Source organism: Strongylocentrotus purpuratus, unplaced genomic scaffold, assembly GCF_000002235.5.
Source record: "Strongylocentrotus purpuratus isolate Spur 01 unplaced genomic scaffold, Spur_5.0 spur5_scaffold_18, whole genome shotgun sequence".
Taxonomy (NCBI): Eukaryota; Metazoa; Echinodermata; class Echinoidea; order Camarodonta; family Strongylocentrotidae; genus Strongylocentrotus; species Strongylocentrotus purpuratus.
Window position 1 is genome coordinate 34114093 of NW_022145603.1, and position 13978 is coordinate 34128070.

Consider the following 13978-nt stretch of genomic DNA (forward strand, 5'->3'; position numbering starts at 1 on the left):
TTGTTCACCTTGTTGATTTGATCAAAGAATGAATCTAGCCTGTCTCATTTAATTTTAATTCAGGTGTCTACTTCAGAACGGACCAGGCGAGAGGTTCAGGTAGTAGAGATTGTATGCAGTGTATGATTGCGGAGCTTGATGTTCAGATTATTCTATGAATACATCCACAATTTTGGGGCACAGATGAGAGCCTGTCATGGTGATCTGACACATGCATTGGCCCAATTTGCTCAGGGCTTTTTTCAATTCAAAATCTTTAGTTAACCTTTATAAAACAGTATACAATAACAATATACAATATAATGGTTAGGACCCCTGTGATTCTGCTTGTAATTGGGGGCCCTGTAACAAAAACAAGAACAACATTAAGAACGTAACTAACAAACAAAAGAAAGGCGCCACCCTCCCCCCACCAAACCACTCACCCGTCCGATTCAAATTCCACCAGCCAGGGCCACCCTATCACGAGAGAGCATCCACAGACGCGAAATGAGAGAGTGCAAATGAGGGCCGCTGTATTTAACTTGCCGTTAAAATCTATTCATGTGTATCAACCCATGGGTTCTTAGAAATAAGCAAGAAACGGCATGAATCCATTCACACATTCCACATCACATACAATATAGAACAATCTGAGCATGCGCAGATAAAGGTCACTTGAACAAAATTGTAAAACCCACTGAGACCAATACTGGAAACATGCTCACGAAACTTGCTCATGCTCATGCAACCATTATTCATGCATGCACCAGTAATGCATTCTATTGAACACAGGTGGAAGTTATCTTTTCAAGAGGGCAAACAAAGAATCACCTCCATGACTTTAGGTGTGATTATTCCAAAAGGCACAAAGTTCGAGTTATCTATGTTTAAAAGATATGTGGATATTTGGGGCCATGTGTACGAACTGGTCTATTACCGTTTAATGTTATTGTTATTGTTAAATAGGTGGATGGAATTCGGAATGAAGGACTGTCTATAGCGACAGCGAGAAGTTTTGGGAACCCCCCAACGAATGCCAGAACGATTGTAAATGAGACAGGAGTGAAGTGGGTGTGTGGGGTCACGCGTTATGTTGTGAACTTTTAGAAGAATGCGTTTCTCATATAACATACTAATAGGGGGAGGTCTTTTTGAATTACTCGTTGGGGAATTTTCCTTGGTTTTAATTTGTTTTTTATTGCTTTGAGAGATTCCCAAACATGCACAGAAAGTTGAATGTAAGAATGCTTTGAATGAGCGACTGGTAGAAGAGGACTAGAATGCTGTTATCAACTCTAAACCTCTTCAGTTTTCTCAGAATATACAATCTTTGGCTTGTTTTACTATAGCTACAATCTGTGAATTCCTATTCCAATTTAACTTCTCGTCAACAACTGTTCCCAAGTATTTATATAAACCTGTGCAATACAAAGACCATGGATTACCAAAGATTCCAGTAATTGGGGTTTCGGTGAACGGCGGAAATCAAAATTAATTTCCTTAGTTTTGTTTACATTCAGGACCAAATGACGACTATCGCACCAGTCAACGAACTAGGAGGGATTCATATTTTACAGAATCTTTTGAGTGGTGCAAGAGTATGCAAGTTATTCGCAGGTTGACTTGGGTCAATTAGAGAGTACAGTGAGCTATTCTATTGCAGAACTGAAAAGGTCTGTTACTGTTCTAGATGTATGGGTCATTCTGATGTGGTAAACTATGGTTGCACTGTGGTTTGAAGGAGCACTGCTATGTGTTGGTGAAGGTTCTTGACTCTCACACTCAAGGTCCTAGGTTTCATCTTGTTTGATGCTGACATACTTTACAAGGTGTTATATATACCATCAACCCAGGGTAGTGTTTCACAAAGACTAATAAAATCGACTTAACTTGGACTTGAATTATGGCAGGCTGTTCATGACGCTGTTTGCTCTCACCATTTACTGGCATTTGTCTCTCAAAGCAGGCGCGGATCCAGGAATTTCTTGCCGGGGGGGCACACGGGGGGACACCGTGTGGGAAAGAGAACATTATATATTTTTTTCTTTTATCCCCCCCCCCCCCCCCGAAAATCGCAACGACTCAGCTAGCCGCTGAATAAGCGGGGGGGGGGGGGGGAAGGACACTTTTTTTTTTTTTTTTTTTTTTTTTTTTTAGTCCCCCAAAAAAATCGCAACGAATCAGCCAGCCGCTGAATAAGCAGGGGAGGGGGGGTGTAAGGTCACCTTTTTAGGTCAGCCATTTTTTTTTTAAATTAAAAAAAAAAAAAAAAAAAATTATATCTTTGGTCGGGGGGGGGGGGGGGGGGGGGGGGGGGGGGCACGTCCCTGTTTTTCAGTACATTTGGGCGAATTTAGGGCTAATTTTAACAATTTTTTTTTGGCCGGGAGGCACGTGTCATTATTGAAGGGAAAAAATGTAAATTCTGTGGCATCCCCTGAGAGACCAAGAGTGAGAGCAACCAGTGGCGTTAAAATGGCCTGCCATAGTTCAAGTCAGTCGATCTTAGTCTTTGTGAAACACCCCCCTGACAATGCTGTGGTAACAATAATTGCAGGGCCACCTGAAAGAACAGTATCCATTGAAGTCACCCTGAGTAGATAAGTCCATTTATTATTGCTGTCTAATTTGTCTACTGATCTTTCTCAGAGGTCAAAATGAAGCCAAAATGTTGATTCATTTATAGGAAGGAAAAATGGTACTTGGTTAAGTGATGCATCTTGTAATATTATAATCCTGCTCTGTTTATCCTATAGGAAAAGCTTCGGTATCGTCATGGAGACAGATCTTCCCTTCATTCAGCAGGACGAGGAGGGCGTCAGACGCTCTGCCGATCCGGGTCTGGAAACCCGAATGAGGTCAAGAATCTCAAGAAGGTATGTCTCTATACAGAGAGAGAGAGGGGGGGGGGGGGGGGGGAGAAAATCATGACGGAACCTTCTAGCTATGCTGCTGACAATGACATTTATTTTGATGTAGTTGCACATCAGGTTTACCTTTTTCTTGTAAGGTTTCAAAAGAAAAATGAATCAGTAAATTGAGAGACTGAATGGGATAGTATTACAGCTATTAAATAACCCATTTATACTTTTCTCTCTATTTGTTATCAGAAGCTCTTAATAATAGGCCAAGAGCATTAGGTCAAAATAGGCTTAAACCTGGACATTTTTGGTAACAAGCTGATTTTTTCAGGATAGGTCCAGAAATATGTCTAGAATAACATACTAAAAGTCCTCGTGAATCCTCCTTGAGCGTTTTCCGTAATCCAAGATGGCGTCCAAAATGGCCGCCATTTCCTGAATTTCTTATAGCTTTGCAACTAGATCACCCAAATACAAAATTTAAATGTCTAAATATATGTTTTTTAGCATAAGGAACTCATTGAAATACATGTTGATAAATTTTGAAACACACAAGTAGCTATAAACCACTTTAGCCCATCCCGAAATCCAAAATGGCGCCCAAAAATGCCGCCATTTCCTGTATTTCTTATAACTGTGCAATTAGATAACCCAAATACCAAATTTAAATGTCTAAATATATGTTTTCAGCATAAGCAACTCAACCAAATACTTATTAATACATTTGTTAACACACAAGTAGCAGTAAAACTATTTGAGCCCTTTCCGAAATAAAAAATGGCACCCCAAATGGCCACTCTTTCCAATTTTATCTCATTGTATTAAAGTAGATACGTTATGAATACAATCAAATGTCTATACTAGAAAAGCACCATTGTAATACATATCAGTACAAATAAACCTTTCATTAAATAATTAAATACTTCTTATACATAAAGTATACACACCCACCCACCCACCCACACACATATGCACACATACGGCTGCTTCCATCAGACTGATAGTGTGCAACCGTGAAGAGTACTCAACGTTAGATGGAACTGAAAATGGAGACACATTAGTACCAATTAAAGATAAACTTTAGTACTGGTAATGCGATTGCATTGTGAAAGAAAAGGTGTGGAAAGGATCAGAAACAGTTGATCATGTAGCATGTAAGTATTGGTGTGCACTGCAAGGTTCTGGAGTCATCAAAATCATAATAAATTTGACCGAGTCTTGGTAAAGTAACAAGCACTCACATAGAAAGCTATATATGGGACAACACACATGGTGTCGGGGCTGGTACTACCTTGATTTCTGTGTCTTTCTATGCTCATTACTCAGCCAGCATACATTTTCTTCCAAAATTGTTTGGCACATGTCATTTATTTGTAATCTTGAACATTCAGTGTAAGTTTCGTTTGATTCTGTGAGAATTTTTTAATTTTTTTTTACCAGTACTGGAGTTTATCTTTAATGTTGCACGGGCAAAAGTCACAAGGTTTCAAACAGGAAATACACCTCAATAAGGGAGTTTACAGATAACACATGGTACAAATGACCCCAAATATCCACAGATCTTTTACACATGGAGAAGTTCCACTTTGAGCATATTAGAATTATAACTGCCAAAGTGCTAGATGTGCTTCTAGAATACCTTTTGTTTGCCCTCTTGAAAAGAATACTTCCACCTGCGTATCATAGAATGTCCCGTTGGTGCATAAATGAATAATGTTACATAACTTTCATGAGCGAATATCCAGTATTCATCTCTGTGGGTTTTACCTTTCTGGTACAAATGACCTTTATCTGCCCATGCGCAGATTGTATCTATGAACTGGCTTATAGCACATATGCCATGTCATCTCAGCTAGTCATTTCTGTCGCCAATATTGTTGAAATAGCTGCGTATAAACACCGGAAGAGTGGCTCACGTAAACAGGTAGACATCTTGAACTGAGCAACATGAGCTTTGTCCTTAATGGAGTGGTTTCATGAAAGTGGCCATGCAGAGTGACCAGTACGAGAATTGAAACTCTGCCCTTCATAAATTTAGACCCCTCCAATCCGAGTACCATCTACACTGCACTATACTTTGCACAGTCACAATGTGAAAAACATAACTTAAGAATATGTGCAGTAACATTTGACCAGCCCTCGTACATCAAGGCGGCAGAGATTGTAGCTTCTTCTCAAGACCTAGGAAAAGTAATCGTCCGTTTTGGTGGATTTAAGCTCCTCATGTCATATCTCGGCAGCATATAGTCCTTGCATGGGCGGAAGTATGCTTGAAGAGCTATGGGAGACAGTGTACGCCACAGGGTCTGTCATACATATGCAATCTGGTCATGCATTTTCCCCTTCTCTTCGTGCTCACATTCTTACTTCAGCTACCCGCATTGGCGTGTTGATGGGTAAACCTGGCGTCTTAGACAGCATAGATAAGGACCACTTAGCAAATCTGTATGGTGCACTCCTCAACCAGGACAAGAAGGTGACTGCTGTACCTGAGAAGAGTGTGTCAAACAGTTAAAGTCAGATCATTTCACAACTCTTTGACCGGGCAGCAGGACACAGTAGGACAGGGAAACTTTGGTTGCAGTATATCCGACATTTATGTGTCTCTTCTGCAATGTTTCATTCCAGCTGAAAGGACAGGGGACTGGAAGCTCCATCTCAGCTGTGTGAGGGAAATGATACAACATTTCCATGCTGCAGGACATCTTCCCTAGTTCATATCAAATCAAGTTTTTACAACAGATGGAAGCTCTAGAGCAAACCATGCCAGGAAATGAATATACACAATTTGCAGAAAAGGGATACTTCACCATCCGCCGTGTGGATTCATTCTGGGGTGGAAACTTCTCTGATCAGACCATTGAGAAGTTCCTGATGCGGCAGCTGAAAACATCTAGAGAAATGACTCGTGGACGTGGAATCACAGACAGTACATTGGCTAAGTGGGTTCATGGACTTCCTCACTGTGTTCCTACCTGTGATGAACTGGAACAGTTCACCGGAGTACACACTGGTATATCAGAGCAGTATAAAGACATACAGCAAAGTATCAGGTCAAGAGACAATAAAGAAAGATGTATCTCTGTTGGATGGCTGCAGGCACATCACCATTTGCTGGATACGAAACTAATTGCCTGGTCTCCTTGTCAACTGGCATCGTCGCTGGCTCATCTGTTAATTGTCATTAACCTGTACAAATCGGCCTAGTAGCGGCATCCGAAACGATGAATGGTAGGAAGTTAACAGATATCAAGCTACGTACATCGTAAGGACAAAGTGAAGACCATTGGTGCCAAGAGTAAGAGAGTGAAAATCAGGGGACAAAGCACATAAGTCAACTCAACGCTACTGTTCAACAGAATCACATGTGTCCTGAATACCAACACTGAGATGGAATCGTTCTTTGCTTATGAACCTTTTCCCACGCACTTTCCCTTTCAAAGGTGGGGTGATGCGGAAGCAAACAAAGAGTTATCTGGGTCTCCTGCTGAATTCGTTCTCCAAGCAATCCAACCTGCCAGAAATGGTCTCTTTGTTTAAGATGATGGTCGCCTACTGCACCCCAAAGCATTATGGAGCTCATTTGACGGTAGTGTTCGATGGATATGGAAGTGCAACTTCGACAAAGGTAGCTGAGACGAATAGCCCAAAGATGTACCTCTTTATTTGATGGTATTATATGCCAACAAGCACAACCCAAAACAGCTTCCCTTGCCAACAGCAACAATAAGATGAGACTTATACAAACTCTATGTGACAAAATACGTATCAAGCAGGCAGAAGCGGATGCCACTACCCTGATTGTCTCTACAGCACAAGCAGTAGCAGAGTCATACAGGTGCCCGTTGTTGTCGTTGGTAAGGACACAGACTTACTGGTCATGCTAGTTGCTCCGGCAACCACTTCCACAGATATGCACATGCTATGCCGCAGTAATCCTGTCACGGTCCTGTCAACATTCATGAAATTCAGCATGCCATAGGGGACACTAGAAACTGCCTGATGTTTCTTTATGCTTTGGCAGGGTGTGATACGGTCTCTGCAATCTACCGTCAGGGCAGTCGTAAAACTTTCAATATGGTCCACAAGAAACTTGACTATGACTTGCTTGATACATTCGCAGTGGAAGCACCCATTACAAGGTAAACAAAGAGCCGGGAACTTGGGGCCAGCAGTTTTGAATATCTTGATGACTACCGTCACACTGCATACACTTAAGCGGGCAATTGGTCGCAGTTCTCTGAGTTCATCCTTTCAGTTAGAAAGTCTACCTCCAACTAGTGCTGCAGCAAAGCAACATCCATACCGCCCATATCTTACAGTCATTATGTATAAAAAGCTTTAGCGACCTTGGTACTAATGTGTCTACATTTTCAGTTCCATCTAATTTTGAGTACTCTTTACGGTTGCACACTGTCAGTCTGATATCGTTGAGGATGATGGAAGCAGCCATATGTGCATGTGGGTGTGTGTGTGTGTGTACTTTATGCATAAGAAGTGTTTTTTAATTAAAAGATTGTTGTACTGATACGTATTTCAATGGTGCTTTTCTAGTCTAGACATTTGATTATATTCATAACGTATCTACTTTAGTACAATGAGATAAAATTGGAAATAATGGCCATTTTGGGTGCCATTTTGGGTGCCATTTTGGATTTCGGGAAGGGCTCAAGTGGTTTTACTGCTACTTGTGTGTTTCAAAATTTGTTAATAAGTATTTGGTTGAGTTGCTTATGCTGAAAAACATATATTTAGACATTTAAATTTGGTAATTGGGTTATCTAGTTGCAAAGTTATAAGAAATACAGGAAATGGCGGCAATTTTGGGCGCCATTTTTTATTTCGAAAAGGGCTAAAGTTGATTTATAGCTACTTGTGTTTTTCAAAATTTATCAACATGTATTTTATTGAGTTCCTTATGCTAAAAAACATATATTAAGACATTTACATTTTGTATTTGGGTTATCTAGTTGCAAAGCTATAAGAAATTCAGGACATGGCGGCCATTTTGGACGCCATCTTGGATTGCGGAAAACGCTCAAGGAGGATTTATGAGGACTTTTAGTATGTTAATCTAGACATATTCCTGGACCTATCCTGAAAAAATCAGCTTGTTACCAAAAATGTCCATGTTAAAACTAATGCTCTTGGCCTATAATGCTTACCTACTCCAATGAGTTTTTGACTGGTCAGTCAGAGCCCTAGTATCTTCATGTGTTATATACATGTAATTATGAATGATTTGTATCGTTCCATTCTTTTTCTTCTTCAGACTGAGTATCTAGAAGCTCTGACCAATGCCTATCTGATGAGTGGAATCTTAAAACCTGCTACAGAGGGTAAGTGTGAAAGATAATCTTTATTGATTCTACTAATGCTTTTCCATGTTCAGATAAACTAGCTTAATAATCTACTATTTCTAAGAAATCCTCATTATACAGTATCTTCATTATCTGCTAAACTGTTGTTGTTATAGAAAGTGAAAATGTTAACAGGGAGTTTCTGGATGTTTATGAAATGATAGAAGGGTAGTTTGTGGTGTTTTAGGGTCACGTTGAAGGTCTATGTCCTCATGATAATGTTTCTTTAATAATGATTTTTGTATTCTTTACTCCTCAGAGCCAGCCACATTGCACTGTTCTACAGGAGCTCATTTCTTATGAGCTCAAGAGTTAGAGCTGGGTCAGGGCCCTGTTTCATAAAAAATTGTTATTAAATACAAGTTACAATACTATTTATAAGCTATTGAAATTGTAGCATTATATTGACTGAGAGCAAAGTCGGCATAGAAACTTAGTTAATTTGTTATTGATAAAAAGTTTTATGAAACATAGCCCAGGCCCTAAAAGGTGACAGCTGGGTCAAGTTGAAGGTCTATTGCCTTCATCATGAGAAACCTACTCATATTGATCATTGTACATGCATTGTACTTAATCCTCAGAGCCGGCCGCACTGCGCTATTCTACAGGTAGCCATGGACTAGGAGCCCCAGGGATGCAGCTAGGTCAGGTGGAAGGTCTATGCCCTCATCATGAGAAAGCTTTCGCTGAACAGTTTGTGGCTAACCAACTAGCTGGCCTATCCTTTGCAGGTATGTTCCTGAACCCCATTTATATTCCAAAATTACCACTTTCACGTAGTGGCCAACCATTCCTATTTTGGAGGAATAATTCCTATTGTCTGATCTTCAAGCTATTGGTCTGAACCCTAGATTCCTCTCTTTTTATGAAATATTTTTTGTGGAAAGTATGCAAATTAAACTGTATTCCTAATTTTGCATTGAGGGATTCCTAAATTTTGATATGAAAGGTTGGCTGGTATGCTGTCATTTAACTAATGGTTCTGTCAGAGAAGACAACACATGTGCAACACAAGGCTCGGCACTATGTAAATTATATTCTAGGAAAGTCATTTCAATGTATCTAAAGTAGTGTGGTTCTGCTACACGTACCTGTATGAATTTTATGGCAAAATGGTAACAATTAGAAACCATTGTGATTTTCATATCTGATGGTAATTGTTTTCAGTCCCTTCTTGCTTTGGTATAGTCTATATTGGTTAATCTTTTAGGTTGTTATCGTTGTCACAGATGATCAATACAACAGGAGTCCCATCACTGTTTAAACCCTTTGCTCTGTCTAAGCCGGAGGCTCTGGTCACTAATCATTCCCATACCATTGTTACAGATGATAAATACAACTGGAGCCACACCTCAGTGGAGACCCGACGTACCATTGAGGCCGCCACCTCCTCCAACCACTCAGCCCCACCCAGGGAGCGCCACGCCCCTGAACCAATCCAACTCATCTCAACCACTGCCCCCCATAGGCATCCTATCCGTGCTACCAGTGCTCACCGCACCCCCTCCAGGCTGGGAGGAGGGCGGAGGGGGGCGTCGCCTTCCAAGTCTGTCGTGTCACCGGCTGATGGGATGGTAGAAGCTACGGGTGACTACAGAAAACCTGGTTCAGACTTCATCAAGAGAGGTCAGTGTGGGTTATGAGCCAGAGCAATATTACACTGAGTCCCTATAGAGTACCGAAGCTATGACGTCATGCAAATCTATTTTTAGAATTTCTCGATTTTTTTTTCTTTTTTTTCTTTCGGAAAGTGAAGAAAAAATTGAGAAATTCTAAAATTAGATTTTTGATGACGTCACACTTCACCACTTTATAGGAAATCTATTTATTCTGATGGTCATATCTCAGCCAATACGTAACATATTCAATTGCTTTTCGACATTTGGAAATTACTTTTGATGCTCTTTTGGAAAATGAAGAAAAAAATAAGAAATTCCAAAATTAGATTTTTATGATGTCACAGCTTCGGTACTCTATGCAATTGATAGAAATTTTCCTGATTTCTGAATGAATCCTCCCTGAAAGCCGAATGCATATCTGGGGTAATTGTCAATAAGATGTGTTGTTTTAACCCATATTAACTAGTGTGACTGTGATGGAGCTTTAAATGCTTTGCAAGGTGGATTTGAAACATACAAAAAAAAAAAAGTAATGTTATGATTATTTTAACTGCAGATTTCACTTTATATATGTATTTGTATCTTCCTACTTTAGGGGTCTCATCAGAAGCCTTATCTCTTCGCTCCAATGGTTGTGCAACATCTTCTACGTACGCTGTAAAGGAAACGTAAGTCACTATCCAATCTTCTCTTATCTCTTGTTAGGCTAGGAAGTTACCAAAACTAATGTATTTCTATAGAAATAGTTAGAGAATGCTGATGTCTAGGGCAACATTTATAGAACTGTATTCTCATGAAATATCTTTAACCTGAAAGGAACTGAAGGGATAGAAGTAGTGTCATCGTAAGAAATTGTCAGTACGTATGTGAAATCATCACTTGTTTATGTTTTGATCTAGGGCCTGTTGCATAAATCTTACCATTGATGATAAATTTGCCATCAATGGCAGCTCCCATGGTAACAGGGCTCAACAGCCAATCAAAACCAAGGTTTCCATGGTAGTTACCATCAATGGTAACCGTAAGTTTTGTGCAACGGGACCCTGATCCTTTGAAATTTCCAAGCAATGGAATGAATTAGAGAAGCTTTTAACATTTGACCAACTTGTGTTACTAATTTGATCAATCATATTTGTGATGTTTCCTTCAGGAGTAAATCAATGGAGGCACCAAGGCAACCCCCCTCGATAGCACCTGATATGCCGCCCTCTAGAGGTGGTCCGAAGCCAGGTAAAGCCATGACCCCGTCTGGTTATCAAGAGCTGGTCACACACAAAGGTAGGTAGGGCTGAGTCATGTCAGATATAGAAGAAATATGACATGGAGCATCGTGAAACTTGCAAGCCTGCGGTGATAACTATCCTCAATAAAGGCATGTTTTGGTACATTTTCTACAAATTGGTCTCTTCCATGCTAATTCTAGCTCTGTCGTATCCTTGTTAGAAGGTGTTTTAAACTAATTTATATCCCTCTCTTCCTTAAGATCTAAACTAGATTTTTATTTGCTCATATTCCCAAGTCATTTTAATCTCTTCAATTTTCCTGTACATACATGTATGAAATTTGTGATACCGGTACATTTGATAGATTATTGTCAGTTCTGCAAATGAAAATTATCCATTACATTTCACTGACAAAGACCAGCATTTGCATCATGACAGGCTTGCTACTGAGCATTCCATAAATGATAAGTGTAAAATTTGCCCTCTAATGTCTAAAAGAGCCCTTTGAATGAGTCCCTATGAAAATTTTCTGTCCATGGTTGAAAGGTATGGAATCAATGAACACGATAGTGTGGCTCAAAAGTAGCCCTCATTTACTGTTGAACTTTTCAGATTCATATCAGCACCAATTTCATTTCATCAGGCTTGTCATCTGCACTATGGGAGAACACAATAAAATTCTTTCATTTCAAATTTCAAGATTTATTTCCACATTCAACAAAATACATATTATTGAAATTAAACATTTAAAGGGCAGTCAGTCATTGCAATATAAAGAGAATGTAAATCATCAAAATGAAAAAAAGTAAAGCGGAATCTGAGAAGATTCCTAACTTTCTTATTAGTCCAATTTATGTCACCCTTTCACCATTCTGTCTCTCATATTTTTTTGCTTTCATACAAATGAATTAATTACAGTGGTTGGGTTGCCCCTGTAATTTATCCCATATACTTAGTAATCCATCTTCATATGTAATTATTGTGTTTAGACATCTTTGGAAGGTGCATGCGGTGAACTAATGCTTAGATTTGGTTAGCTCCTTGGTTGAGAAGAAAATTTGCATTACCTGTCTTCATAGAACTGAAACATAACATATCTCTTGCTCTGTAGCTTATAGACCATTTATAGTTAGTAAAATGATCATGACTCGGTAATCATATGAGAGGTCCATCACAAAAGCAGGCATGTGTTCTAATAAACCTTTGAACCTGAAGGCTTGTTCAGATAAGGTAAGGTAAACAGACGCAAAAGGCTGCCCTGGTTTTTTAACGTATAAAACGAATGGCAACTGTGCCAAACAAAGGACTTGCTCATATTAACTGAGTTTTGTGTTATAAGACACAGAAATTTGGAGAGTATTACACTTTATGTCATCATACAAAAGAACGCTGCGGTTTTGTTGCGTCATATCTGAACGGGTCTTGTCTCTGTTTAATGCCCCTTTGTTGATTTTCACTCGGATGGAAATTAAACTGTTGTGTTCATCTTCTCTAATAGATTACATGCTACTATATAGGTTTCACCCTTAGAACTAACTTAGATTTGGTAACTTTTCTTGAAATACTTGCCAAATATTAACAGATGGCTATTTTAGTGCTTCATTGTGTAAATCAAATTCCTTTCCTACCTGGTTTTACTATACCACCCCTGCCAACCACCTACCCCACCCCCAGGAGCGAGGTCAGAGGTCAAAGCTACCCAGGGGATTCCACTCCAGCTCTCTGTCGTCATGGGAACCACACACTCCGCCCCTAGTCCGAATGAGGGCGGGGCTGACCCCTTAGGGTCTCAGCAAGGGTCAGTGTTTCATATGGCATGATCCCCACAGCTAATCCATGTCATTGTGTATAGCACCAACCCTGCATGTGTGTGTTTGTATGGATGTACAGATACCCATATGCATGCACACTTATATATACACATGTACCCCACACATAGCCTTTCATGTAGGGTGTTACAAACTTACTTGCACACTTGTTTCGGGACAATCAAACAGATCATTAGACCATTTAAAACCTTATGATGATAGTGATACCATGTTGCAATACATAATATACAGTGTAGCAATAAAATGGTCTTTTCATTAATTTCTCATTTTCAGATGAAATTGATTGACAAGAAAGCTTTGTGCTTGTAGGACATTCTTTAATTGTCCCTCAAGACTCACATTTGAACCACCCCAAAAGGGCAAACAAATTTCATTAACAGAGATGCCAGTCTTCAGGCTTTTGCCTGATTTCAGGCCCTGACAACTTCCCATTTCAGGCTTTTTCAGGCTTCATATTGTACAGCACATATGGGGATATGTGTTCTGGCTTCTTTTCAAGTCCAGTGAGTAAAACTGACTGGCATCCCTGCATTACGTATGTGTTCATCAGTGTAACCCATCAGGACTTTTTTGTTTCTATCTTCAATTCATGCAATAAATTAAAGTCTGAAAACCAATGTACTTCCCAAGTCACCCCTCAAGGCAAATGTGCAATATTTTGTAACACCCTGTACCTACATAGAGTCCTTGGGTTTGGATGCCGGACCTGTTTCACAAAGCCTTTTTTCAATGACAAATGACAAATATCAGTGAGATATCTGCTGATAACCAATCAGAAGCAAGTATTTCACAAGCTTATAACAAGAACTGTCATTTAATTGTCACTGGTGACAAGTTTTGTGAAATGGGGCCCTGGACTCTATACTGAACACTTGGTTGCATGTTTGAGTTTCTGGCTAATGGACAATTGCTAGTAACCCAGAGGGCATCATTTTGAAGAGTACACACTCATCATTCAGAAAACTTGTGACTGTAATTCTAATGGAGGAATACAGATCAGGGACGTGATAGAGAAGGACTGGAATCAAGCCGCTCTCCTTTGACCCCATGCTCTAAGCCGCCGAATAGTTGTGCGCTAATCTGCAACTGTTGACCAGATGGTGA

At 39.8% G+C, this 13978-nt stretch overlaps 1 protein-coding gene across 2 annotated transcripts in view; it reads left to right on the forward strand.

Moving 5' to 3' along the window:
• Positions 1 to 13978, forward strand: part of LOC582973 — a 53998-nt gene that overhangs the window by 33765 nt on the left and 6255 nt on the right. For both annotated transcript variants that reach the window (XM_030989759.1, XM_030989760.1), the window contains 7 exons: positions 2739 to 2858; positions 8116 to 8182; positions 8785 to 8934; positions 9530 to 9829; positions 10418 to 10490; positions 10973 to 11100; positions 12720 to 12843. In XM_030989759.1, coding sequence (XP_030845619.1) covers positions 2739 to 2858; positions 8116 to 8182; positions 8785 to 8934; positions 9530 to 9829; positions 10418 to 10490; positions 10973 to 11100; positions 12720 to 12843 — 962 coding nt within the window. The remainder of the gene's footprint in view (positions 1 to 2738; positions 2859 to 8115; positions 8183 to 8784; positions 8935 to 9529; positions 9830 to 10417; positions 10491 to 10972; positions 11101 to 12719; positions 12844 to 13978) is intronic.